We start from the raw sequence: 26,717 nt of genomic DNA, 5'->3' as shown, positions 1-26,717 counted from the left end.
ATGTCAAACAGGCCTTGTCGACGTCGAACTTCCCCTCGTCCAAAGGGATGTTATAAAAATAGGCAGCCTGGTCAAGAGTCTTTTGAAAGCCGAGTTCATGTTGATCTATGACGTTGTTCTCAGCAATCACCAGATCCTTCAAAAGCTTGTCGATCTTTTCCTCAGACCGATAGTTTGTAAGGGCCATGTTCGAAAGGCTTTCTTTGAGCCCTCGGATCTCATCATCTGCTTTATCGGCCACTTCCCTCCCAGTCCTCTCAGCCTCGGCACAAAGACTTTTCGATTAATGTTGGCCTCAAGGTCTTTGTTCTTGGCCAACAAGTTGTTGTTCTCTTCAAAGGCCGATTGAAGTTTGGCAGCCGAATCTTCTAACTGAGAGCGCAAGCTTTCCACCTCAGCTGCGCTCTCATCCCTCTTCATCAAATCGAAGGTCATACGTTTGCCGAGGACAAGAGTCCGCGAGTAAAGCTCCATGAAAGCATCATGGACTTGAGAAGGTCGAGCCGACAAAAAGGAGTCCTGCTCATAAGGGCTGAGAGTCACCCTCACTCCCTCGGAAACTCGAAGGTCATGGCTGAAAAAATCAAGGTCGCTTGAACTCGAACCTCCGACACCTCGGCCTCTTTTTGGGAACTTGCCCAAAGATGAGTGTTCCCCGTGACGCCGAGAAGAACGACCTCGGTCCTTCCCGTGATCATCATTTGTTCTCTTCTTCGGGTTGACGGGAGGACAAGAGGTATCTGGTCCCAACACCACAGCTGTTGGAACAACCGCCTTTGCAGCAAGCGTGGAGCTCCCGGCACCTGCCTCAGCAGCCTGAGCCCTTTGTTGTCGCTTCAAGCGCAACTCCTTGAAATAGTCCTTGTTCCCACCTGTCAGCGTCAAGCCCACCATGATATCTGCAAGTAACCAGGATTAAGTTGAATCTCAAAGTAAAAAAGAATCGAGACGAGTAAAAGGCACATACCATCAACATCAGCAATTTTACCAAAGGACAAGTAGGCACGGACGATAGCCCGAGTTGGGATCTGGCAGGGAAGCCCATCCAGGACTGATAGTACCTCCAGGTCGTCCTCGGTCATCAGGCTTCTCGGCCACATATAAAAATGTGTCAGATCTTTGTCCAATAGAAAGGGAACCTAGGAGTCTCACCATAAAAAAAAATGATTGACCTTCCTCCTCAATCCCAACCTTACAGAAACCTTCTTTAAATCTCTTATAGGAAGTGGTAAAAGGATGAAGGAAGCTATTCTTTGTTTGGTCGACTAAAGATACCGAACCTATCCGGTCTCCCGGCCTTGTACCGAAAAAATGTAAAAATGACCTAGAAGTGGGCTTAGGACTAAGAACCTCACAGAGCAACCGAAAAGCCTAGAGTGCAACCCAACTATTTGAATGCAACTACGTGGGAGCTACGTTTAAGACATGCAAAACCTCCATGGTAAACTCATCAAAGGGAAAGCAGACATGAATTTCCGAAATCAAACAAGAATAAAAATAGAAAAAATCTTTGGCTTCTTTCCCTCTACCCAGACAAACGGTTTCAAATTCTCGACACCTATGCAATGCAAACGCACCATTCGGCACACCCTCTAAAACAATATCAAAACTCTCTACAAAATCATGAAACATTGAAACATCAGTATACTTAGAAAAAACCTCACGAACCCTATTGTCCACCCACACGTATTCGGCCTCTCGAGTTTCCTCTCCATGATATGCACTCAGGGATGATAACGTAACAGGTTCAGGATTATCTCGGCTTGAAGAGCCGAGAGCCCGAGTAGAATCCTCAGTACTCTCGGCATCACAAGGCACAACATCTATAGCCAGTGGCCTTTCCCTACTCGAACTCCCAGAATCCGAATAAAATAAAGTGGTTACAAAAGGAGAAAACATGGTTACCTCAGAGAAACTCTTCAAACGAGTACACACAATCAATGAAAGGAGTATTCGGTTCTCAGATTCTCGGAGCTAATTCACGGTTAACACGTGAGAAATGGAACCCACCACCACCACTATTTATAGGGGAAGGAAAAGGCGAATACGAACCGTCACACACGAACTCCACCGTTGGATCAACTCAATATAAACAAACCAGATCACGCGAACTCATGCCACCTGACATCACGTCACATCCACATGCCTCGAGTAAACAAAATTTTCCATTAGGCTTTCAGAACATAAACAGATTACACAAACGGATTATGAAGAACACACTCAAAACTAGCTCACGACCTCTTAGCTTCTCGGCTTCTAGGCTATCTAAGGCTCTACGGTACATTTCCATAAATTCACTCGAGCCTGGGGGCATATGACTTAGGAGAAACGTGTTGAATCAAGTGTGATCAAAAGCTTTGAAGAATCAAAATCCTTGTGTTTGATGGAAGGCTGAAGTTGCTTGAAGTTGCTGCTGTGTTTTAAAGTAGGATCTGGGTAGTTTATCTGTGTAATCCACTCTTTGTTGAATCTAAAGCTAAAGTGTTTTCAAATCTTTTAAGTTTAAAGTGTTTTTCAAACTAAGTGAAAAACAACCTGTTGTTTTATTGAAATAACCAATTGTTTTACTCTTAGGTGTTTTTGAAAAGGTTGAAAACTGTTTTGGTTGGTTGACTTGTTGTCAAACCAAAACAATCGATTGTTTCGTGCAATCAATCGATTGTTTGTTTGAAAATCCTAACAAAATCTGTTTTGTTAGTTGAGTGTGCTTTAAATGTTTTTCAAACTGAATGCGCTCCTATTTTAAATGTTTTAACCAATATTTGAAAGCTACAAATAGTTTGTTAATGTTTTATAACAAAAAAATAAGAAAAGAGAAAAACATATTTGAGTTTTTCAAAGATTGCTTTCAAGATTTGATATTCCACAATTCAACTTTGGTTTTCTCAAGAGAGAGTGGAATAGGATTATATCTGTATTGATTTCAGTTCATTCTGTAACAAGTGTAATTCGTTCTGAATACTTTGTAAATTCTAGTGTTGTAAAGCCAAGAAGGGTTGTGTGCTCTTGAGGTTGTCAAGATCAACATTCTTGGTGTGTGCTGAGCCAAAGGAAGTGTGTTTCTTAAGGTCACTTCTTTGGTGGTTTTGTGTGTAATCTGTAATTGATTGCTTAGTGGATTGCCCAGTGGATTCTGGGGACTGGATGTAGCTCTTGGTTTAAGAGTGAACCAGTATAAATTGTTTGTGTATCTCTTTCTTCCCTTAAACTCATTTAAATTCAGTTGTTTTTGTTTTGCTGGTATAAACAACCGATTGTTTTTCTGGTGCTTTGCTGTTTTGTGCTTTGTTTCTTGGTTAACTGAATTCCTAAACTGGTTTCTTGCAAAGAATTTCATTATAGCTTAAAAAGTTTTCGAAAACCCCCTTTAAACAATTCACCCCCCCCCCCCCCTCCCCTCTCGTTTAAGGCCATACATTCTAACAAAACGTACACCCAAAGATAGAGCAAACTTTCTTTCTTAGACTCTACATAACATTCCCACAATTTCACTCGAGCCTGGGGGGCAAATGTACTACCGGGAGGCCGAAAGGCCGAATAGTCGATAAGACCAAGTGAACTTGAAAGCAACCGATAAACCACGATTAACTATAATTAAGTCAGTTTAATCATAAACCATAATTAAGGCACAAATGGACCTTCGTCTGAGCCCAAAAGAAGGCCCATGACAGTTGAAGCCCAAATAAAGGCTATAAATACCAAAGGGGACCATGTGCCAGAGGTAATTTTCTGACGCCAGAGGTAATTTTCTTATCTCTAACACACCTACATATTATACCCAGACTGACTTGAGCGTCGGAGCGCTTCGCAGATACCCCACCCCGCCGTTCTTGGAGAAGTTCTTGCAAGACAAAGAGACATCGAACACAGGAGCTGCGAGAACAAGAAGACGGAATCTACATGAGTCATTTTGAGAGGAACTCGACCTTTGTAAGAACAATAACAATTATACAATAACATTAAAATAATATTATTTATTTATCATTATTTTCACTTTTTAATAAAAAATATAGTTATAAATAACATATTTAATCACGATTTTTCAAATCATACTTATTCTTCCGTTTTATTCTCAAATATCTAATATCCCACTTGGAGAAATTTTATAACTGCACCTCAATTTGGTGGTCCACCACCTTTCTAAAGAACATCTCTAACTTGAATTCCACAAACTATTATAAAAGTAAAAATATAGACCCTTGCATGTATGTGTATATACTTTTATAATAATAAAAAAATACAATTATAAATTATAATAGTTAACAAAATAAAAATAATTTTAAAGAATTTATTTTTATTAATTTTATAATATTATAATTACATAATATTTGAATATAATTCTTGTTTATAATACATAACTTTTATAAACAATAAAGTTAATAAAATGAGTTATATTGATAATAAATTATTTACACTATAAACAGTTACAAATAGATTGGTAAAAAAAATTATTTTTAAAGTTATAGAAATTATAAATTATTATTATTATTATTATTATTATTTTATCATTCAATAAAGTATAGTCAAATTTTTTTATCTTAATATGGTTATGAATTTTAAATTGGTATAGTTTTTTACATCATAAATTAAAAAGTCATGCTTATTTATCTTCAATTATATTATATATATATATATAGATGGATATCATTTAAATATTTATTTTTAATTTTTTTTTCAAAATTATACATCAAATAATGTCCATATTTATTGAAGTTTTAGTGTAATAAGTTACTATTTAATATTATTGAGCCTTTGGGAAATTATCTTAATAAAATTATTTTTATTAAGTTATTATCATATAAAAATATTATTATTAGTGTAAAAGATTTTTTTTTCTGTTTTTAGGATCAAATTACATTACATAAAAAGGTTGGAATGGACGAAGTAAAAATTAAAATTTATTTACATTGTATTTATAACTAATGTAAAAAATATTTTTTAGATTTAATTACATCATCAAAAGATGTAAATATGAATTGTACCCACCTGTCATATAATCGGAGATACTCATATTTCAACGTGACTATATATAACTGAACTCCTAATGTCATAAAGTTCTTCATGAGTATTAAAGGTCGGTTCAATAAGTTTTATGAAATATAATAGTATCTTAATGGTTATCTTAAATCCACCTAATAGTCACTATTCGAAGAGTCTATAAATGCAACTCTCATAGTTAGTGTTCTTATTGACTTAAACATCACATATTCCTTCTTTTTTAGTGACCAGTTAAAAGCTTACTCCCATAGGAATACAAACACTCTCACTCCAGAATTCTCCAAGCTCATTTTTTATAAGAATATGACTATTTTTATCTTGGATAAATATTGTCCAACGTATATGGACTTCAACGTCTCAAGTCTGCATGCTTTGTTCCTGAGGACCTCCGTTACTCTGAAAGAACCAGTCCATGCGGGGGAGACCTGACGTGAAACCAATGGGATTGCCTTCTCCGGTACCTGGTGTCTTTTCTCAAGTCCTTGCTGTACTCTGCCCACTATGCATATGAGTTTTTGAAATTGGTCATGTTTCTGCACAAGGACTGAATTGATCGCCTGATCGATCACCTCTAGATACAAACTAAATGACGTGATTGGTTGTGGTTTGCACAAGACTAGAGGGTTGGCTGAGTACTCCTTCAATCTGATGAACGCCTCTTTACACTATTGGTAAGGGAGGTTGCCCCCTCCTCCAACTGGTGCAAATCCAGACAAGACAGACATGCGCCTCGCCAGTGCGCGCCTTTCTGGGTTTGTCTTCATACCACGCTCAGTGAGAAAGGAACCCAAAAACTTCCCTGGTTCTATTCCTAACGCACACTTCTCGGGGTCCGGTTTCAGCTTGTACTCAGCTATCTTTTCGAACAGACCTTCTAAGTTAATTAGGTGTCGTTCCTTCGCCCTTTGATGGATAACCTTGGCATTCAGATCCTGCGTCGTTTGATCAAGGGTGTCACTAAGCTTGGAGACCTTCCTTCCAATCTCTCTTTCCCCTAGGTCGCCAAATGGATCATGTCTGCTCTCATGGGCTATCTTCCCACGGGAAATTCCTGCTTTGGTTCAGGCGGTTTCGGTGCAACTGACCTCGGGTTGGGGGACCTCCTCTGTGTACGGTGGTCTAGTAGTGACCATGAATATTCCTCTCTTTGTTTTGAGGTTGTTCTCGTAACATCTCTTGGCTTCCTTCTGATCTGATTTTATGGTAATCACCTTTCCTACCAAGTCAGGAAGCTTCATCTTCATGTGCCTCGTCGACGGCACCGCCCCTAACCTATTCAGCGTAGGTCTACCCAACAGCATGTTATAAGCAGAGGAGGCATTCACGACAAGGTACCTGATGCTCTCCGTACGAGACGCGGTACCATCTGTGAAGGTGGTCCTCAGCTCTAAGTGTTCGCGCACCTTTACCTGGTCTCCTGCGAAACCGTACAGACAGCCACCATAGGGCCTCAGCAAGTCAGAGGATAGTTGCAGTTTGTTGAAAGACGTCCAGAACATTACGTCTACCGAGCTTCCCTGATCCACTAGCACACGGTGCACCTTCCTTCCTGCGGTTACCACTGAGATCACCACCGGTTCGTTGTCATGGGAAACAACATCCTGAAGGTCGGCCTTGGTGAAGACAAGGTTGACATCGAAAGCATTGTCGGTCTTTTGTGCTTCTACCGACATCACCGCCTGTGCGTATCTCCTTCGCTGAGAAGCAGTACAACCTCCTCTCGAGAAACCTCCCGCGATGGTGTGAATCTCACCATGCACGGGGACTTCGTGCCCCGGGCCACCCCCTGTCACCGCCACGTCCTCGGTCCCCTGCTTTTCTTGCAAGTAATCCCTCAGGAGACCGTTCTTCACCAACTCATCTAGTTGGTGTCCCAGTGCCAAACAGTTGCGTATGGGATGGTTGAATGCTTGGTAGAACTCGCACCAGGCGTTTTGTTGGGCCCGAGCCTCTTGTCGGTCTCGGGGGGCGCCATCAGCCTCTCCACTACATTTGGGATAGCGATGAAGTCCTTTAATTCTACCACGAACTCGTGCCTTGGTGGCACGTTCTCCCTCTCACATCCCCTGGTTTGAGGCTTCCTCGGTTGATAGGGTTGCTGCTTCACGGGAGTCTTCTTCTTTGTCGTTGCCTCATGCACCCTTAGGCTTTGTTTGGATAGAGGTTGTGGGTGAGTGGAAAGTTGAGGGTGTGGGGGAGTGGAAGTGTGAAGAAAGTGTGGAGAAAGTTGAGGGTGTTTGGATTGGGATATGTTAGGGTGGATGTGTGAAGAAAGTTTATTGGAAATTGTGAATGATGTGATAGTTGTGAGAGTATTTTAATATATTTTGAATAGTGTAAATTGTAAAATTACAAATTTACCCTTGTATATAAATAAATAGGAAAATGAAATATTAATGTTAAATTTTGTTTGTAGATAATTTTAATATTATTAATGATTATTTAATAAATTTTATGTTATATAAATATATATTTGTTATTAATTATGATTTTGATTACTATTAATAATAACATTAATATAATTTAAGAAAAGATGTCATGAACATTAATTAGTTGCAAAAATATATAAAGTCATCATTACATTTGATGTAGAGAGAGATAAATACATGTTAATTTGAAATTATGCAAATTATTACAATATTTTTTCTAATTTTTTTAATTTTAACATTAATAAATTATGTTAAATCTACAAAAATTAAAATCCTAAACATTATAAATTTTGAATTCCATTCTGTCAAAATAAATTTTTTAAATAAAAATTTCTATTTTTTTATAAACAATTAATTTTTAAAAAAATAATTACTTTCTACATTTATTATTAAAAAATCAGATTTCTTCTCAAAAGTTTGACTGGTTTTTTTAATTAATACAAATTTTTTATAAAGTTTTTAATTATAACATTAACAATTTATGTCAGATATAAAAAAACCCTACAAATTTTTAATTCCATTATGTAAACATATTATTTTTAATTTCATTATGTAAACATATTCATTTTAAAACCTAATCATTATCTACATTTATTACTATAAACTGAAATTTCTTATCTAAACTTTTTCTGCTTTCTTAACTTACTAAAACATTTATTTTGATTTTGTAATTTATAATATTAATTTATAAAAGCCCTACACATTACAAATTTCTAGTAAAAATATTCAGTTTAAATAAATAATTTTTTTTCTTATAAATAATTAAATGTTATAAAAAAATCACTACAACATTTTTTTAATGTTTTTAATGATAACATTAATAATTTATATCAAATCTAAAAAAAAAATTAACTAAACATTATAAATTTTTATTTCCATTCTGTAAAAATATTATTTAGAAATAAAAAGCTATTTTTTTAAAACAATTTAATTTTTAAAAACTAATAACTATCTACATTTATTATTAGAAATTTAAATTTTTTCTCTAAACTTTTTCTGCCTTTTTAAATTACTATAACATTAAAATAAATAAATAAAAAATTAAAAAACCTGAATAGAATGGAGGCCCTGTGATTTATGGTGGCATGTAGGAGAAAAGAGAAAAGAAGGGTAGAAAAGTAATTTTTTACATCTGATGTGGCACTTGCTATGCACTCTCCCCTCTCTCTTCATTTTGGAGAAGATGCAAGATCCACTACACTTTCCCTGCAGTCTCTCCCTCACCCGCACACATAACTTGAAGCAAACGAGGTGGTACTGTGACTTCCGTCGTCGCAAACAGTACCACCCCTAGAAGCAAACGGTACCTTAGGGTTTGAGGGTGACCAGTCGCACGCGGGCACATGGGAACCACGCACGTGCATTTCTTGTTAACTTCTTCCTCTGCCGCAATATGAGCCACTGCGCGGCGCCTTATCTCGGCGAAGGTCTTAGGGTGGTTTTGGATAAGTGACTCGTTGAAGGGGCTTAGCACAATGCCCTTCCTGAACGCGTTCACCATCATCCTTTTGTCCTTAAGGTTCAACCTCACTACTTGTGCTCCAAAGCAGTGGAGGAATTACTTCAAAGACTCTCATTGATATTGGCTTACGTCAAAGAGATCATAAGAGATAGACGGGGGAGCCCGATTCGCGATGTATTGTGCTCCGAACAGCTTTGTAAAGTTGTGGGAACGACGTTACATGGCCATCAGGGAGGTTGATGAACCAGTCCGTCGATGTTCCCGTCAGATTGCTCATGAAGTACCAGTGAATGTCACCTTGGGCCCTACAAGCGTGGTTGGTATTACGACATCCATGATTACTTGCGAGAACGGCGTCGGGAACTCCCTGGGCGGCGGCATCGCAGGTTCTTGATCTTCCTCCTCACGCTCTCCTACGCGATTTTGCAGATCCCTACGCAGTTCCTCATTCAAACGGCGCAGTTCTTCGCTCGTTGCTCGCGACGCCACCATGTCAGCCTGGATGCGTTCTTGGTTTGCTCTCGACGCAGCCATCTCTTCCTGAAGGGCTCGCATCGTCTCCATAACTTGTTGCAGGGTGAGGCCTTCTCCCCCATCTGGTGCAACAGGTCCCTGCCTCGTACTTCTCATCTCTTGGATCTGTTTGGTTCTTGCTGGTGGGACAATGTTTTGTATCGTGCCCCACGGTTGGCGCCAAATGTTCCTGTCGGTTGACCAAATACGCCTTTGTGCGTCGACGTCACTCTCACGTCCTGAATCCCTGGGCTTCACACATGCTTTTTTCCTGAAAACACAAAGACAAAGGGCGCCTTAGAGTTCGTTTGCACTCCGACGATCAAGTCAGTATTAGGGCTAGGAAACACCAAAATTGTATAACTGTCATTGTGTGTGTTAAGCGGCGCAAATGAATAGCGTACCTTGCTATGTTTGTTGCTTTCCTTTTTATAGACCGAAACTAGGGTTTCCTCTTTACCCAAAATGGGCTTTCTGAGGGGGTGGGCCCAGCACTGTTGTTACCCTACTCTTAGCATAACCTAGCGCGTGGGTTCCCTAACTGGAGTGCAACCTCTGACGGGGTGACCACCTAGGTGCCTCCTTGTGCACCTGATCTCTGGGGTCACCCGCCTTTAGGAGTGCCCTAGTTGTTCACGTGTCATGCATGCAGCTCATCTCTGGAACGCGACCCTCACAGGTCATATCTTTCCAGTGACTCTATACTTGTGTTACGCCTAAATGCGTCATCCACTCTACACGCATGGACTCTCGTGACCTAGGCTTCTCCCTTTCTGATAACTGGTGTGTGGTCTGAGATCCACCTCTCGTGGCCCAGCTCTGTTGTTCAGGTCCCAATGTCCGACCTCTCCACACTGTCTAATGGCACGTCGATACATCCTGGTGACCGATGTTTGACCACCCTTTGGCTCCTTGGCGCACGTGCCTCGCGAGATACTGGCCCACGCCGCTAGGGGACCCTGCTTACGCGGTACCAATATTACCAGTGGTCAACGACGCCCGAGGACTTGTCGGTACACATATAAAATAAGACATGCTACCAGTATTTTCCTGGCCTAAGTCAGAATTAAGATATGGTTCATGACGGGGTTTAGGGTTTAGAGTAAGGCTCAGTTGACGATCATTCCTAAAGGTTCACATTCATTATTAGCGAGATTCCTGGGAACTTATCAATTATCATTATTAATTTCCTTAAACATACATAATTATCTTGATTTTATTTGCATTTATCCACATTTAAAGTCAGATGTGTCCAACTCATTTAATATACTTTTTAAACACTTAATTTGATTGCAGGATATTATTATAAAATCCATTTATGGCTTATAAAACCATTTAATGCATTCTTAAATGGTCCTTATCAGTAAAAGCCTATAAATGGGCAATGACAGGAAGTGTCTAAACTTTTACATACTAAATACACTGATTTTATATTTTTTTACACTGATTTTATACTTTTGCATGACTTGAGCGTCGAAGAATCTTTTGCAGATGGAGTCCCCCATCCATTCGAATCACTGTTGGCAGAGGAGTCATCTGACCACCACCTCGAGAGTTTTTTTACCTGATTCTCGTTAAGAACACTACCTAAAGTTGGAACAAAATTATCTAATTTAACCTAAATGAATTAAACAATAAAATAAACCTAGCTATACTATTTATGTTGAAGGATATAAGTTACTATTTGCTGCATATCATCTTTCAACAATGAAAATTGATATTGAAATACTTGAAACATTTTACTCATGTTATTATGTAATACTTACAAAAATAAACTAAATTTAACCAAATGTTGAAATGGATTACTTCCATCCACGAATCTGCAATACTCACACAATATAAAATGTAGTAGTCACATTCAAAAGAGTTAACTTGCTTATTATACTAAAAGGAAAAATAAATGACAATATTATTTATAAAGTTTGTAGATAAAATAGTTGGTGTATTTTATAAAAAATTGTCTAACCTTAGGGAAAATGAATTATAATGATCTTTTTAAGCTAAAAGTTCAACATCTCAAGGTTTCAATTAGTGCTTCAAGAAAAATTAAGTGGAAAACATTATCACACTTCAATTGTAAGACCATATAAAACAATAACAAAAATTATGTAAGACACAAGTGTTTCATCTAAGAGATGATACAACACTATGAAATCTTTTCTCAGAGTCTGATAAGGCGCATTAAAAAATAGATGAAATGTTCAAACAAACATCAGACGATTCACATAGGCTAAACAAACCTCATATTTAAAATTAAATATTCATGTGCTACTAAAGTTGTTTTCTTCATCAACTCTCCGACACAAAGAGATTATCAATTTTGACCTAGTTATCTACCATGTACATAAGCCACATCAATCATTAAATAAGTGTTATCGATTATCAAGAATGTTGTGACAAGAAAGGAGAAAAGACCAAAAACTGCATTAAATGCAACAATAACGATAAATCTTGTTAGACGTAGAATAGACATAAAAGCTCAAAATGTTAGACGACTATAAACAATCATCTAACAACTACCTTCTACAACAAACCTATAAAAAGGAATTTATCAAGAAGAAGAAAAAGGCAGACATGTAGTGAGATATATAGAAGAGAAAATATGAAATGTCAAAAAAGGTACTCACATGAAGAACACTCCTCCAAGCCAAGAGAACAAACCATGCGAGTATTATGATTAAATGACAACGCACACCTCAGAGCGGATCCTTGAGCTGAAAGAACGTTAATGTATTAGGATCCTGAGAAACCTAATAGAAAACACTTAAAGTACTAATCCATCTACCTAGGAGAGTAGGTCAAATCATTTTGTATATGTTGAAAAAGAAAAGGAAACAGAAATGTGAAAAAATACGGAGAACAGGAGTCGCCACTGTAGTTTATTGGTTTTTTGATCATGATGGGGTTTTTTTTTTTGGTTTTTACCAAAATGGGGTCCGTTTAAAAAAAATTACAAATTTAGGCAAGTCGTACCTGATTGAGACGACTTCATATGCAGAAGTCGTACCAATTAGGCACGACTTCTGCCATGTCATACTGAAGTCGTGCCAACTTGGCACGACTTCTGCCTCGTCATATTGAAGTCGTGTCAAGTTGGCACGACTTCTGTATGACAGGGCAGAAGTCGTGCCAACTTGACACGACTTCTGCCACGTCATAATTTTTTATTTTTATTTTAATTTTATTGTTTATATATTGTGTAGTAAGTTATGTAATGTTAAAAATTAATTTGATACATAATTTTCTAAGAGTGTTAGTTTTAAGGAACAAAAAATTGGATAATCGTTCGTTACCCTCCCAAATGAATTTAGTAACATGCTTATTTTGAAGGCGCAATAGAGACATATCACAAGGTAGATGACGTCTGGATGCCATAAAAAATGCTTCTATAATTACTGTAATTCTTTTCAAATAATTAATTAATTGTAAATAATTATATATATTTTAAATAAGTCAAATAATACCGTAATTATTTTGAAATAATTAAATAATTTAAAAATAATTATATATATTTTAAATAAGTCAAATAATATAAATAATTTGACTAATGTAGCAAATCACAAATAACAAAATTATAAACAAATCATAAATTATGATTTTTTTTTGTCTGAACTAATAATTATTTTTATCACAAATCAAATAATACATTTTTCGTAAACCTGTTTTTTGTTCCTTAAAACTAACACCCTTAGAAAATTATGTATCAAATTAATTTTTAACATTACATAACTTACTACCCAATATATAAACAATAAAATTAAAAAAAAAATTATGACATGGCAGAAGTCGTGCAAGTTGGCACGACTTCAGTATGACAGGGCAGAAGTCGTGCCTAATTGGTACGACTTCTGCATATGAAGTCGTCCCAGTTAGGCACGACTTGCCTAAATTTGTAATTTTTTTTAAACGGACCCCATTTTGGTAAAAACTAAAAAAAAATAACCCTATCATGGTCAAAAAACCTAGTTTATTATGGAAAACTACAGAAAAACCATAAATGATGATTTGCAAAAATAAAGACAAAGTTCGGGAGTTAGTTACGTGTAGGCAAGGTGTTAGCACATTACAACACCTGTTCGAAGACAATATATTTCATTGAATACGCAAAGTGAATGTGCTTTCGTAGAATATTTATTTTTTCCAAAAATAAAGAACACAAATGCGTATATGAAAAAAAAAAATAAGTTTTTCAATTGAACCTGGCAAGGATTTACTTTGATCTACGTATTTCCATTCAAGATGAAAAAATTGGGCCTACATAGTGTTTTGGGTTGAACTATTTGAAAAAAGATTATGCCAGTGTGAGTTGGGTTTTTGAAAATGGTAAAACCAAAATTTTGAAAACCGTGAACCACAATGATGGACCTTGCTCTTTTGTATTTAAAGAATCACATAGTTTTAGGTTGATATTTTAATTTTTGAAATTTTATATTTTTTGAAATTTTTATTTGTCATAACCTACGCTGGTTAGAGTGTTCGATTATGTATAATACTCCTTCATAATCATACATTGAGCGGAAATAGTGTAAACGTTGACTTCTTACGTGAATTTTATTTAAGAAGAAAAACTTATTTTTTTTACTTTTACTGAAAAGGTGTATTGAGTAAGAGATGATGCGCATGATCATATTATATGTTTCTTTGTTCAGAAAGAGGTGACATGGATACAAGTTGAAAAGAGGGGGCTGCAAATAGTAAAATTTTTGGGCGAGCAAGATGGGCCCAGACTTTCAAAAGAAGTGAACATACAAAATAAATGTGAGTGGCAAATAGTAACGCTGGACAGCAGAAAGGATCCAATTGAAATGTGATGCGATTTAAAGGGCACATGATAAATACCACTTTTTCCTACACCTCCATACATTTTTGTGTCACTTCCATATTTTTTTATTTCAAAAATACCCTTTTATAAAAGAATTAAAATATAATTTAAATTCTGAATTCTATAATCCAAAAGTCTTCAAATTAGGGATTAACTTCCGAATTGCTATTCTCAACTTCTAGATTATGTAATTCGGAATATATTTTTTTTAAACATATTCTGTATTACATAATTCAGAATTCAATTCCAAATCTGAGTTAGCTTTCAGATTATGTAATCCAAAATATATATTTTTTTAAATGACTTTCGATTCTATAAATCCAGCTAACACTTACGGATCCAAAATTATTTTCTGGATTATATAATCCATAATATTTTAAAAAACGAAAAACACTCCAATAAGTGGCAAACCAATGTAAGGAAAGAGTGGAGGTTTAGGGGGTGCCGAGGTGAGATAAAATGAAAGAAGAAAGAAGGTGAAAAAGGTGTGTCAGATTTTAAAGAATAATTTATTTTTTTACTAAAGGAAAAAAATGTATTTGAACATTTAGTATGGAGGTGCTCCAAGAATGTATGGAGGTGCAGGAAGAAGCAGCCTATGATATAAAGGGGTATGAGCTAAACAAAAAAGGCCCAAGTTTAGAACCCAAATCTGATAAAAAAAAAACTACACGGGACCTCATCTTCATTTCTCTCTTTTTTTTAAAAAAATGAATAAATTGGCTAGAATAACACCCTATGGGCTGCTTCTTCCTGCACCTCCATACCTTCTTCTCTCACCTCCATAGATTTTCGTATTTCCAAAAATGCCCCTTTGTAATATTCCGGATTACATAATCCGGAAATCATTTTTCAAATTTGTAATTAGCTTCCGGATTATATAATCCAGAAACCTTTTTTGAGATGCATGATTACTTTCCGGATTACATAATTCGGAAGTCTTTTTTAATTTCCAGATTATGTAATCCGGAAGTCTTTTTTCAAATGCGTTTCCGGATTACATAATCCGGAAGTTATTCTATGGGGGTGACACAAGAAGGATAAAAATGTATTTTCATGTTGTGTATGGAGGTGGCATAAGAAGATATGGAGGTGCAGGAAGAAACAGTCCACCCTATGCTGACTGGTTCAGTACTTCAGCCCAGATTTTGTTTTCTAAAGAAACCCATTTTTTATGCAAAAAACAGTACAAGTTTTCTTTTACTTTTTCTCTTATTCTTTTGTTTTTTTTTATCCGGGTATTTAACGGGATCTCAACTAATTTACTAACGACAATGTCCCATTCCAGACGATCAAACACATAACCTCTCCGAGCCCCCGCATCCGCGGTTCATCCCATAAGAGTTTACACCCAAAAAATAAAAGTGAAGCCGCAACAAATTTGGATACACCCAATAGAAGAAACAGTCCCCAAATCAAACAGAATCAACAACAAATATGCAATCTGACGTATCTTGTCTTTAACAAATAAAATCAAGTCATAAAAACAGATAAAAAAAAATACTAGGGTTTACATGAATATAGTACAACAATGAATTTTGAACGGAACTCAAAACCCCCAAAATCAGCTTTATAAATATAGACCCAAAATTAGGAGGATATTAATATAGGCCCAAAAATTTATGAATACAATTTATTATCTAAAAAATACACTTAATTTTGTATTTCTCTAAACTCTCACTAACTTGCATCGAAAAACATTTTATAAGTGAATCACTACTTAGTACTTCATCAATAAAGCTTGACAGCCCTTCAAATGAGAGATGAACTCGTCCAAAATCTCGGACATCTATCACGAATGGCTCTGGCTCAATTTCGATAAAAACATTTGTCCCCTATGATGTGCTCACATAAAATTATTCAAATAATACAATTTTTATTCAAATAATATAATTACAATTTTTATGGTACTCACTAGAAGTCAGACTATTGTGTTGAGATTGTCATACTGTGTGATGGACACAACTTTCCTAAAGGCTGTGAAAGCTCGTATGGAGATTATCCTACAAATGAATGAAACTAGCATCAGATAAGTTTGACAAGGATATGAAATTACTACGAAATCAACACCGTGACAAAATGCAAGCTCACTGAGATCAAATACAAGCTCTTTACGATAAAACTCTTTTACTACAAGATTGAACCACACATCGATCATAACAGCGTCAACAACCGCAAGTAGAACAAGTGGTCAAGTCTCATCCCATAATCCCTAATAAACCAGTTGAAGATACGGGTCGAGAAGCACAAAACATTCGAGATAAAAAGTTAGTTGCAAAATCACGAACGCAACAGATTTCAAATTGCAATCAATCCCAAAGTCCTGGAGAGACAGTAGACTTGACACAACCACTAGGTCAAGTCCAAGAAACACGAGTCAATGAGCAGAAGATGCCCTTGAAAGCATTGTCAACTCCCCATTGGTTTTCATCCCTTTATCCCTAAAGTTATGCAGGCTCAACTCTCAAATGGAAGTGACCGAGTATTGAAAAGTACAAAGACCGCTTGAACCCCCTGACACACATAAAAGCCTACATTATTGAAGCTAACCTTTTTTCTGATGATCTTAGAGTACACCGTCGATTGTTTCCCATTGCCCTCAAGGGATCAACACTCAAATAAGCAAGAGAGAGCCAAAACTCAGCTTCAGTGAGAACACAAGGGTAAAGGAAGAAGAAAAATGACAAAAAAAATGTAGAGAAAAGGGGAAATAGGCGCCGGATTTGGGAGATGAAAGCGAGTGAGGGGTGGGAGGGAAAGGGGCAGACATAATAAAAGGGAAGAAGGGGTTGTGAACAGTAAATTTTCAAATGAAATGATGGGTGAAAAAAGAGAAAAGAGGAAAAGCCAACATTTTTCCTCTAACAAAACCTCTGAAGAAACCAAACCCTACAAAATTATAGCTAAATCACCAACCTACGTTAACATGGTAGGCATGCGTGATTGAAAAACCTCCGCATGCATGAGAACTTAAATCCATGTGAAATCTGCTCAAGGAATGTAAAATAAACAATCAAACATTATTACAGATTGTAGCTTGGGTGCCAAACTATCCAAACAAGTACAAGTCTCTGATCCTTTTTTCTTCCGTTATTCCTATTCATATATTAACCTTGCCAAGCAATTCAAATTATTCTGCTGACCAACCAGAGTTTGCATTATTTCAAAAGCATTAATGGAAGAACAATATGAGAAGGAGAAGGAGGCTAAGGGAAAATAAAATAAAATAGCACAAATCAGACTCAGACAACACCCATTCTTATCCAATTGAAACCTTGGCAGAGGGACTAATTATTGTCGCAGAATACCCCAAGTTAGCATTCATCTTTGAGGGGGATCAACTGTGCGAACATTAGCAACTGCCATTCCCTCAATTCGGTCCTTTGTGATTTCCACAAAGTGACCAACAATCTCATGAAACTGCTTGAGCCCTGACAGGGGAAGAATGATGGAGGATCGATCAGATCCGGCGACCTGCAATAAATAACAAGAATTTACAGCAGAAATTCCTCTTCCCATGGTATATAAAACAAAGGAAAAAGACAAAAAAGATAATGACAGCACACCTCAGATATTCTTAAGAAATGACCCCGATTATTGCTCCCAAGATCAAAGAAGAATCTTTTCTGATCAGCCCTGATCACTTTCGAGACCCCCAAGTTACCAATTTCATCCTGAGGAGGCAAATCAACAGACCTGTCCACATTCAACTCAGAAGAAGTTGCAGGTTGAGTACTATGACCAGATATGAAGCCAGCACCAACATCATCCGAAAGTCCGACAAGACGCTCTGAGGATTCAGAATTTTGCTATAGTGGAATGCAAACAAGCAAATAAGATGAAACAAATAAAAACGGATTCGACTACATTTGTGGCTAAAACGGAAAAAAAGTGTCTGATTTCTAAAGAAGGAAACCTGATTGGGTAGAATGAAAAGCCTTGAGGCTTCATTGATCTCAGCCAAGATGTTCCTGAATGCTGCCCATCCTTCATCCCTAGAGCTTCCAGCAGGAACAATTATAGTGCTACGGTTTCTGCTGACAGAAGCTTCAGACACCTTCAAAATAATAAATAAGAATCAGAATCTTGAATAAAATATACATATGGATAATATTCATCATAAGATAGAAGTTCCGAAATAAAGTAAATATGGAAGCCAAAAGTCATGAAAATCAGGGTAACAGGTTTTAGAGGGACTTCATATATATCTTCATCATTTTAAAACATTTTTTGGTTGATATAAAGCACCAATTATAATAATTGTTTGCAGAAGTTTGTGCACATTTTCTTAGCTTTGATTTTGGTAGACAGAAGTAAATGAGAATTAGACTGGAAATAAAGATGTTTGATATAAGAGAAATAGAAAATAAATATAAAAGAGAGAAATAGGAAAAATAATAAAAATTAGAAGATAATAAATTATCAGGGATTAAAAATGGAAAATGATTTTGAGGTAATTACTATTTTCCACCCATTTGAAGTAGAAATAAAAAGGTTTCTCTTCCAAACAAAGGATTAAGGATATACTTTTGGCAAATTCAAATGCAAACTATTAATACCAATATAAAAGATAAAGAGATTGCAGAATAGAGTAGTTGACAGCATAGCTTCTGTCTGGTTGCCAGATTGGTTTAATGTTCTGCCTATGTTCCTCAGTGATGCATACTCTAAACCTTAATTTATTCAATTGTTTGGGGTCAATAATAAACGCTGTTACATAAAAAATCCTTACATCTTTTCTCATTTTGTAATTCTACGTGTAGAAACAAACAACAGCCAAAAATACGAAAATCCCAAAACTACCAATACAAGTTTATCTGGTCTTCAATAACCTTCCCACCCTTACACTCACATTGTAGGCACTTAAGTTAGTAGGCTACACAAGGACAAGTCTGAAATATGAAACCAATTTGGCAATAAGAATAAGAACATATTTGGGAAAGATGATTTTTTTAAATTTCAACATTTTTAGGAACTTTTTGTAACTTCATTTGCTTGTTTGGGACAGCCACAAAATTAAAAAGATTTTTCCTGAAAAATAAGCTGATTTTGTAAATCAGAAAATTTGTCTTATATTTATTTTTCAACATCCCTTCTCCTTTTCAGTTTCACACATACTTTTTTGCTAAGCTGATTTTATATTGCCCTTCATCCAAACAAAATTAACATACAATCATATATCAGCAAACTTATTCAAACAAAATCTGATTCTGTTTACAATTAATTGTACATATAATCAGTTGTTGATTTGAAATAATTCAACTTTTGTAACTATTCCAAACACACCCTGAGAATAAAAATGGACGTAGATGATACCCCTTAAATAATGCAAGATTTTACCCAGACAGGATACAAGACATACTGCACTGGGCATAAAGGAGCATGAGCTTGTTTGATTTAGCTTATTTGGGAGGAAAAAACTTTTGTTTTGCCAGGATCCTACAAGAGAATTGGGAAAAAAATTATTTCCACAAAAATAATCCAAGCCAGACATGCGCAGAATTCCTTGAATAATTCACAGCAAAACACCTCCCCCTTGCAATTCATATGTACTTGTAGGAATTGGTTCTAACCAATTGCCAGTGTAATTCCTAGAAATGACGAACCTATGACTGAAGATGGAACATTCTAATTTGTCAGAAATCTCCTATTTTGCAGGTTGTTGTCCCAGGGTTTCCATCTACCACTCCTGCCAGCAAATTGAGGAAAGAACCATGACAGAAGATTTAATTTTGGTGGGAGGTACGTGATTGAGAGGAAAAATTGAGAGAAGCTTTCTTCAAAGTCTGAATATGAAAGAGCTTTGCAGGAGTGACAGGGAATACAAATGAAAAGGGATGACCAAATGACAATGGGATTTGGGAAAATGGATGAATTGAAAACTGGACCATTGATTGGACTTTTGAGGAGATTAATCATCCATTACATGTTGACAGTATTTTATAATTTCAAATATACATTTGACGGTACCTTCTTTTTGTGTCTTTCTCTGATAGCATATTTGTTTTTTATTTCCTACTTTAAGAATTCTTTTAACTGTGTTGAAACTAGAAGATCTTATGCAAGTTACACCCTTTTAAGTTAATTGTAATTCATAATATTTTATATTTTAACTAAATGATTTTTTTATTGAATTGTATAGATTAATATGTTAATATCAATTTGTACCACAAACCCAAAAAGTGTATCAACAATATGCACCCCTCCATGTAATAATACTTCTCAAGGTTTTGAGTATTCAAACCCAATAACTGTTACATTCTATCTTGGTGTCAGATGAGAGAAATTAAAGGAGGAAAAGGATTTAGAGAAGGGGGAGGAGGAAGGCAAAAAGGTTGATGTGTTGAACATGGAAGTTTCAGATTAAAAAATTGTATAAGTATAATATAAGTAGCGTGAGTTGGAGGTTAAGGGAGTGTTTAAAAGAAGGCCAAACTTGATAATGGAGTTTGGCAATTTTGCATAAAAAAAATCCCACAGAAGCAAGCCAAACAAAAACTATTAAGCACACATCTAAACTAAGCTTCAAATGTTGACGCCCATGACAAATCAGAAATTCTGCCAATGGCATGATTTCTACATAAACTTCCCTGTAATGAGTTCTCTCTTTCTCATTCTAGACAAGGCTTAACTGACGGAGTCCTAGCCATATCAATCCAACATCTTGGCATGCAAGATTTTTGTTTCCACTACTACCATAATAATTTAACTAAAAGTCCACAAAGCACACTTATTCTCTCTATTTTATTATAACCAAGAAGACTGTGAAACTCCTAGAGCTCACAGAAACATTATACATTTCAAGCAACCAAAATAGGAATGTCTAACAAGTTACCCAGACTTTACCACACAAACCAAATTAAAATTTGTTTCCATTTTCTACTTTGTGATAACAAATCGTCGTTCAAAACCCTAAGGTTATTAATGCCCCAAGTCCCACCCTGTTACAGCTCTCTGCCGTTCCTCTTCCTCATTTTCTGCCTTTCTTGTACATGTTAATTAACAGCTTCACTATAATAATTAAATTTCCTTTCGTATCACGAAAACACATATATCCCTAGATCATGACAATATAGAAAAGCTCCCCTACATACACATCCAGAGTGTATAAACCAACAAACAAATATTAAAACTTATCTTAAATTCAGATATATACACACACAACCCCCCTATTCTAATTTTCGACAATAGAAGTAAAGCATTCCAAGAAGGAACCATTATTTTGACACAGCCAACAGACCACTATCAACCATCTTTTACCAAAAATACTACAGCCACAAATATAAAAAAGCAGCATAAAATTAGGTGAAAAAATGCAATACAATACACTTAAAAGCTTAACCTGTAGCCATCGAAGCCAAGGCAAGCAATTAGAACTAAGTTATTGTTATCACACACTACTCAACTTCCGCTTCATCTCACTTCAACCTCATTTTTACTTTCTATCCCTCTTTTCATTTTCCGCCACGTCTTTCTCTCTTCAGTTATTCTCACTCTGTACACACAGTTTCTCTCTCTTCCTTCCCCCAAAAATAAGGTGTATGTTAAACATTTTCCATTTCAATTCGAGCATAGAAGAAAGGGAATTAAGTACCTTCAAGAAACGCCCCCTCCGATTCTCACCAATGTCGAAGTAGAAAACCTGAAAAAGAAAATTAAAAAAGTGATGAAGAAGCGAGGAAAAGAGTCAAGTAAGGAGGTCGGGTTGGATTACCTTGGTGTCGAGCTGCAATTCCTTGCTGAAGAGGTCTTGATCTTCGGAGTTAACGTAGTAATTGAAGAGATCGAGGAACCAGGAAATGCCGGAGAAGGGGACGATGATGGTCGACCTAGTGGCGGAAGTCTTCTCGGAAATCTTAAGGTAACGGCCGCGAGGGTTCTCCTTCAGATCGAAGTAGAACAGCTTGTGCTCGACCTGCAGCGTTTTGCACAGCAATTCGACGTCGTTTCCGCCACCGCCGCCACCGCCGGAGTTGCCCTCCATCGCCGCCAATAATAAATCTGGATGTGGTCGCAACAGATCTGGGTGGGCGAGTGAGTAGCTAAGCACGCATGAGGGTTTTTGGTTCGCGAGTTTCACTTCAATTGCAACGACGGTTACACTCACTCTCACTCACGACGAAGTCATGAATTGGAGACGTTTTCGTTTTTTCCGATGTGGAGACGTTTTCGTTTTCTCCGATTTGGAGCCGTTGGATGGTTAAACGAAGCCTCTCTCGCTTCGCAGATCCACCTGATGGGATCTTTTCACCGCACGACTCAATTAGTGGCAATTGGGAATTACTTACTGGGTTTCTAAGTTTCTATCATAAATTCATCAAATTTAGCCAAAAGTCAAAGAAAAAACCCAAACCCATTTTTTTTACATATAAAAAAAAAACGCATGTGTGAGTCCCAGATGTCATAATTTAATTAAAACTTAAAAAGCCCTCATCATATCTATCCATTCAGAAACATGGTTCCATTTAGAATATCATTGCCAAGAAGGAAGCTTGTCAAAACAGAACAAAATATTTTTTTTTTTTCCTATTTTGTTCTATAACCTTCACAGATATAGATATAATATTAGGATATTTAATTAATGTTCACTGCTAGTTTTAAATCTTTTTCTAAATGAATATTATTTAATATGTGAGTTTTCTTATGGTCAAAGTTTATCATAAATATATATTTTTAATGCATGAGTGTTATGTTTAATATTTATCAGATCATTTATATTGTGATAGAAGGTTTTTTATATTAAGATAATATAAAAGAAAAAAGTTACAACAGAAACAAATTGAGAAAATACATTTAGAGAAAAAAAAATAGATAAAAGCTTTGAATTGATTGAAATGCAAAAGGAGATGGGCCCTAGCCGAGTATAGCCCGTTGTTGCAAATAATTATTTAAAGATAAGAGATTGAATATCGTTTTCGACTATTGAAGGTGCTTCCAATTTATTAAAATTAATTTTAATAGAAAACCAAAAAGATGGCTTATAGTTTATTAGTCTAGACAAAAGAAAGGCTAAAAATTTTAAAAAAATATTATGTTTTTCGGGATTTTAATTTTGGGTGTAAAAACAAAAGAATGAAAGAAAGTTGATTTAATTCAATTAGCAAAAACGATAGGTTTAGGACTTTATTTTTTCACATAAAATTCGTATTGCTCTATTTTAATTCAATTTTATTTCTCCCTTTGTCTATTAGATTTTGTAGTTTACAATCACAAATTAACAAGCTTAATTTTTATTTTTTTTATACATAAGAATCATGATTAAACTTCCTACCAATTACGAGTATCCAATGATTATCGATGGTAAAAATAATTGTTAGATTCTCCGCACATCTGTAAATAAAATTGACATGCATTCACAAAATAGATCAGATTTTTTAAGAAGTTTTAAGAAAATAGAATGAAATAAAAATACATATATTCAAAGTTTCATTAAAATGCTCAAATCAAATATCCATAAGCTACACTAAATCTAACTAACCTCGACAAAAAGACAAAAAAGGTTTACCATATATTAAAGAACAGGTAACAAAAGATTAAGAAGAAGAAAAATAGAATTATAGCAATGTTTAAAGAAATTTAATCTTTCATTTGAATAATTGTGAAATTTCTAAAATAATTTTATTTATAATATAAAATATTAAACTCGGTTTTTCTCCTTTACGTTCATATTTTAGAAAATTGTTTTCATTATTATGAGTTTTCATTGGATTATTATTGTTGGTTAATATATAAAACTTCTCTAACTTATCCAATAAAATGATTGGTTGATATAAGGTCTATTAGGATATAAAATAATACTAGTGCAAATAATACATATTACATTAGTTCTAGGAGATATATTACACCGGTTCTTTCATCGATATAGATCTCAGTGATGCAAAATGTTAATAAAATATTACATCGATTGTAAAAATCGGTGTAATAAATACCAAAATTTGAGTAAAATAATTCAAAACAAAAGAAACATATTACACCGATTGGGACAAACAACCGATGTAATATGTGCATTGAGTACGTGAAAGTCTTCTTACATTTATAGGCTAAATTTTTATAATAGTGAAAGATTTACTAATATAGTTTTTTTCTATTGTGGGACAAACAATCAATGTAATATGTGCATTGAGTATGTGAAAGTCTTCTTACATTTATAGGCTAAATTTTTAGAATAGTGAAAAATTTACTAATATAGTTTTTTTCTATTGTTGTTTAGCAAAAGATTTTTACTAAATACTTTGGAAGCTAAAGATTGAAAGAATACACAAATCACATATAAGAGCAATGTTTACATTTGTTGATTCAACATGCTCTTGTGAACTCATGACTTGTAGGAAAAAAAACTACAAACATTATGGGTATCTAAGGTGGTGGCAAAGCATTCAAAATCTTTGTTAGGCCGATAATAGTGCCAATAATCAAAATTATTAACTCGAGATCATATACAAATGACAAATAAAGTGAAAAGAGTTCCATGTATCTTGAAAAGGGAGAAAAACCTAGCTATTAATGTTCAATTCTCATTCAAATAAAGTTTTTTTATGTATCTATATTTATTGTCATTTCCTATAATATATTATTTCCATTGTATGTGTTACCCATGATAGTATAAATTAATTACTTAGGAAGTTCACGAGTGCAATATGATGATCATGATGTCTAACATCTAAAATTGTAAACCTTTTTATTGGTATACCTTTAGTAGTTTTCTCCTTTTTGGTTTTTATGTTGTGTTTATGTTGCATGTATAAAAAAATAGTTGCATGCATGTAAAGTAATAAATGCATTTTTTTTCTTATACTTTTCCATGCTTTTAGATTTGCATGAAGAATTCAACAGGAGAATTTTTCTTCTCTTTCTTTTACCATCATGAAATAAAATGCTCATACCAACAAATAAACCTTTCTCTTCTTATTCTTCTTTTATCTTCTTTCTTTCGTTCAACATGAAATCTTCCAGTAATGAAACACAATCTTTCATGGATTAATCTTTAAATCCTTCTAGCCCTTATTAATTTCATCCTGAAGAGACCCAAGAATGGTTATTGTTTCTCCTTAAATGAATGAGACCAATTATCATTCTTGGAGAAAGGGCATGAAACACGCTCTTCTATAAGTTAAAATTCATTTATGGAAGCATCAGAACAATACAACACAGTGACCCACTCTTTGAGCCGTGAGAGAGATGCAATGTCATGGTTCTTTCTTGGATCACTTGTATTCTATCTACTTAAATTTCTCAAAGCACCATCTACATCGACATTGCCAAGAAACTTTGGGAATATCTGAGAGAGAGGTTCTCCAAAGGTGACCACTTCATAATCTCTCATATACTCCAAGAAATCCTTTGGTCTGTATGAAGATGATGTTTTGATGTCTTATTTGGGTATAAGAGTGAGGGTTGTAGGCGGTTCTTTTCGGTTTTATTTAAGTTCTTAGGAGTTGGCGGGGTGTGTGTTGTGAACAAGGTTAAAGGTCGTGTGTTTTGTATAAGGGTTGAGTCACCCCTAAAGTGACTCACATTTATTCATTGTTTATTGCTGATAAAAAAAAATACTCCAAGAAATCCACTCCATTAAACAAAAAGAAAGGAGTGTAATAGAGTTTTATACTGACCTTAAAATCTTAAGGGAGGAACTTGAATCTGTAATATCTAATTGTATATGTAATGTAACGTGTAGGTGCGTCTTATCTAAAATTTCTACTAAATACAAAGATTTAGAACACATGATATGTTTCTTAATGGTCTTTGTGAGGTTTAGAATACTATCAAGACAAATTCTCCTTATGGAACTGCTACCCAACATCAATCGGGTTTTTTCCTTGGTCGTCCAAAAAAGAAAGACAACTTACATGTAATGTTCTAGTTGAGGTTAAAATGTTGGTAAATACTATCAAAAAACACTCAACCGAAATAGATCATTTAGCGACTGACTTTAGTGACCAAAATATGTTGGTCAGAAATTGTGACTGAAATGGTCACTAAATGACAATCATCGCAAATCAGTAATCAAAACAACAACAAAATAAATTTATAGTGACATTAATTTACATAGTGATGGAAATCGCGACCGATAGCTAAGATTAGGTCACTGAATTGGTGGCTATATAAATTAAGAAAAAAGTATTGTTTATGGTGACTAAGTTGGAAACCAGAAAAATGTTATCTTAGCAATTGATTAGGTTTTGGTTGCAAAATGAAAGTGTTGATTTTTACAATTGAATTGGTGAACGAATTAATTATCATTTAAGCAACAAAATATGCATCGACAACTTAAAAATGTTTCAATTTTTTCCAAATTAAAACTTGTTTACCTTTGCCTAGTAAGGAAGTTTTTCATTTCTGATATAGAATTTGAAACTTATATATTATAGATTAATTATTTTTAAATTATTTTTTTGATAGAGGGCCTACATCTTGCAAATTTTGAAGCTCTAATATTTTTATGCTTGTTATTTATGAGATGTGCATGAAAAATATGTAATCAGAGTAGAGTGCA

The 26,717-nt window shown here is 35.2% G+C and overlaps 2 protein-coding genes across 3 annotated transcripts; both read right to left on the bottom strand.

Moving 5' to 3' along the window:
* Positions 1-6,059: 6,059 nt before the first annotated feature.
* LOC137809185 (uncharacterized) lies at positions 6,060-6,671 on the bottom strand. The gene has a single exon (XM_068610322.2). The coding sequence runs from the start codon at positions 6,669-6,671 to the stop codon at positions 6,060-6,062; it is 612 nt and encodes a 203-aa protein (XP_068466423.2).
* Positions 6,672-17,225: 10,554 nt separating this feature from the next.
* On the bottom strand, positions 17,226-22,738 carry LOC137810897 (purin-rich alpha 1). 2 transcript variants are annotated; one of them, XM_068612390.2, is made up of 5 exons: positions 21,939-22,738; positions 21,819-21,866; positions 18,141-18,281; positions 17,791-18,033; positions 17,226-17,698 (listed from the first exon to the last, which is right to left on the bottom strand). In XM_068612390.2, the coding sequence occupies exons 1-5, from the start codon at positions 22,206-22,208 to the stop codon at positions 17,546-17,548; spliced, it is 855 nt and encodes a 284-aa protein (XP_068468491.1). In that variant the 5' UTR covers positions 22,209-22,738; the 3' UTR covers positions 17,226-17,545. The 2 variants fall into 2 exon arrangements, with proteins under 2 accessions (XP_068468491.1, XP_090154476.1); XM_090298350.1 differs by having other exon boundaries at positions 17,226-17,655; positions 21,939-22,669.
* Between the last annotated feature and the right edge of the window lie 3,979 nt (positions 22,739-26,717).

Source organism: Phaseolus vulgaris, chromosome 2 (assembly GCF_051622355.1).
Source record: "Phaseolus vulgaris cultivar YP4 chromosome 2, ASM5162235v1, whole genome shotgun sequence".
NCBI lineage: Eukaryota > Viridiplantae > Streptophyta > Magnoliopsida > Fabales > Fabaceae > Phaseolus > Phaseolus vulgaris.
The sequence above is the reverse complement of the archived record's forward strand: the minus strand, read 5'-3'. Positions and strand labels throughout refer to the sequence as shown.

What these genes read in the sequence shown, in the direction of transcription:
- LOC137809185 (XM_068610322.2), bottom strand. Translation starts at nt 6,671, where the DNA reads ATGTCGGTAGAAGCACAAAAGACCGACAATGCTTTCGATGTCAACCTT.
- LOC137810897 (XM_068612390.2), bottom strand. Translation starts at nt 22,208, where the DNA reads ATGGAGGGCAACTCCGGCGGTGGCGGCGGTGGCGGAAACGACGTCGAA. An exon ending in AATTGCAGCTCGACACCAAG is followed by an intron (nt 21,867 to 21,938) that starts GTAATCCAACCC and finishes TTTCTTTTTCAG; the next exon opens with GTTTTCTACTTCGACATTGG. An exon ending in GGAGGGGGCGTTTCTTGAAG is followed by an intron (nt 18,282 to 21,818) that starts GTACTTAATTCC and finishes ATTATTTTGAAG; the next exon opens with GTGTCTGAAGCTTCTGTCAG.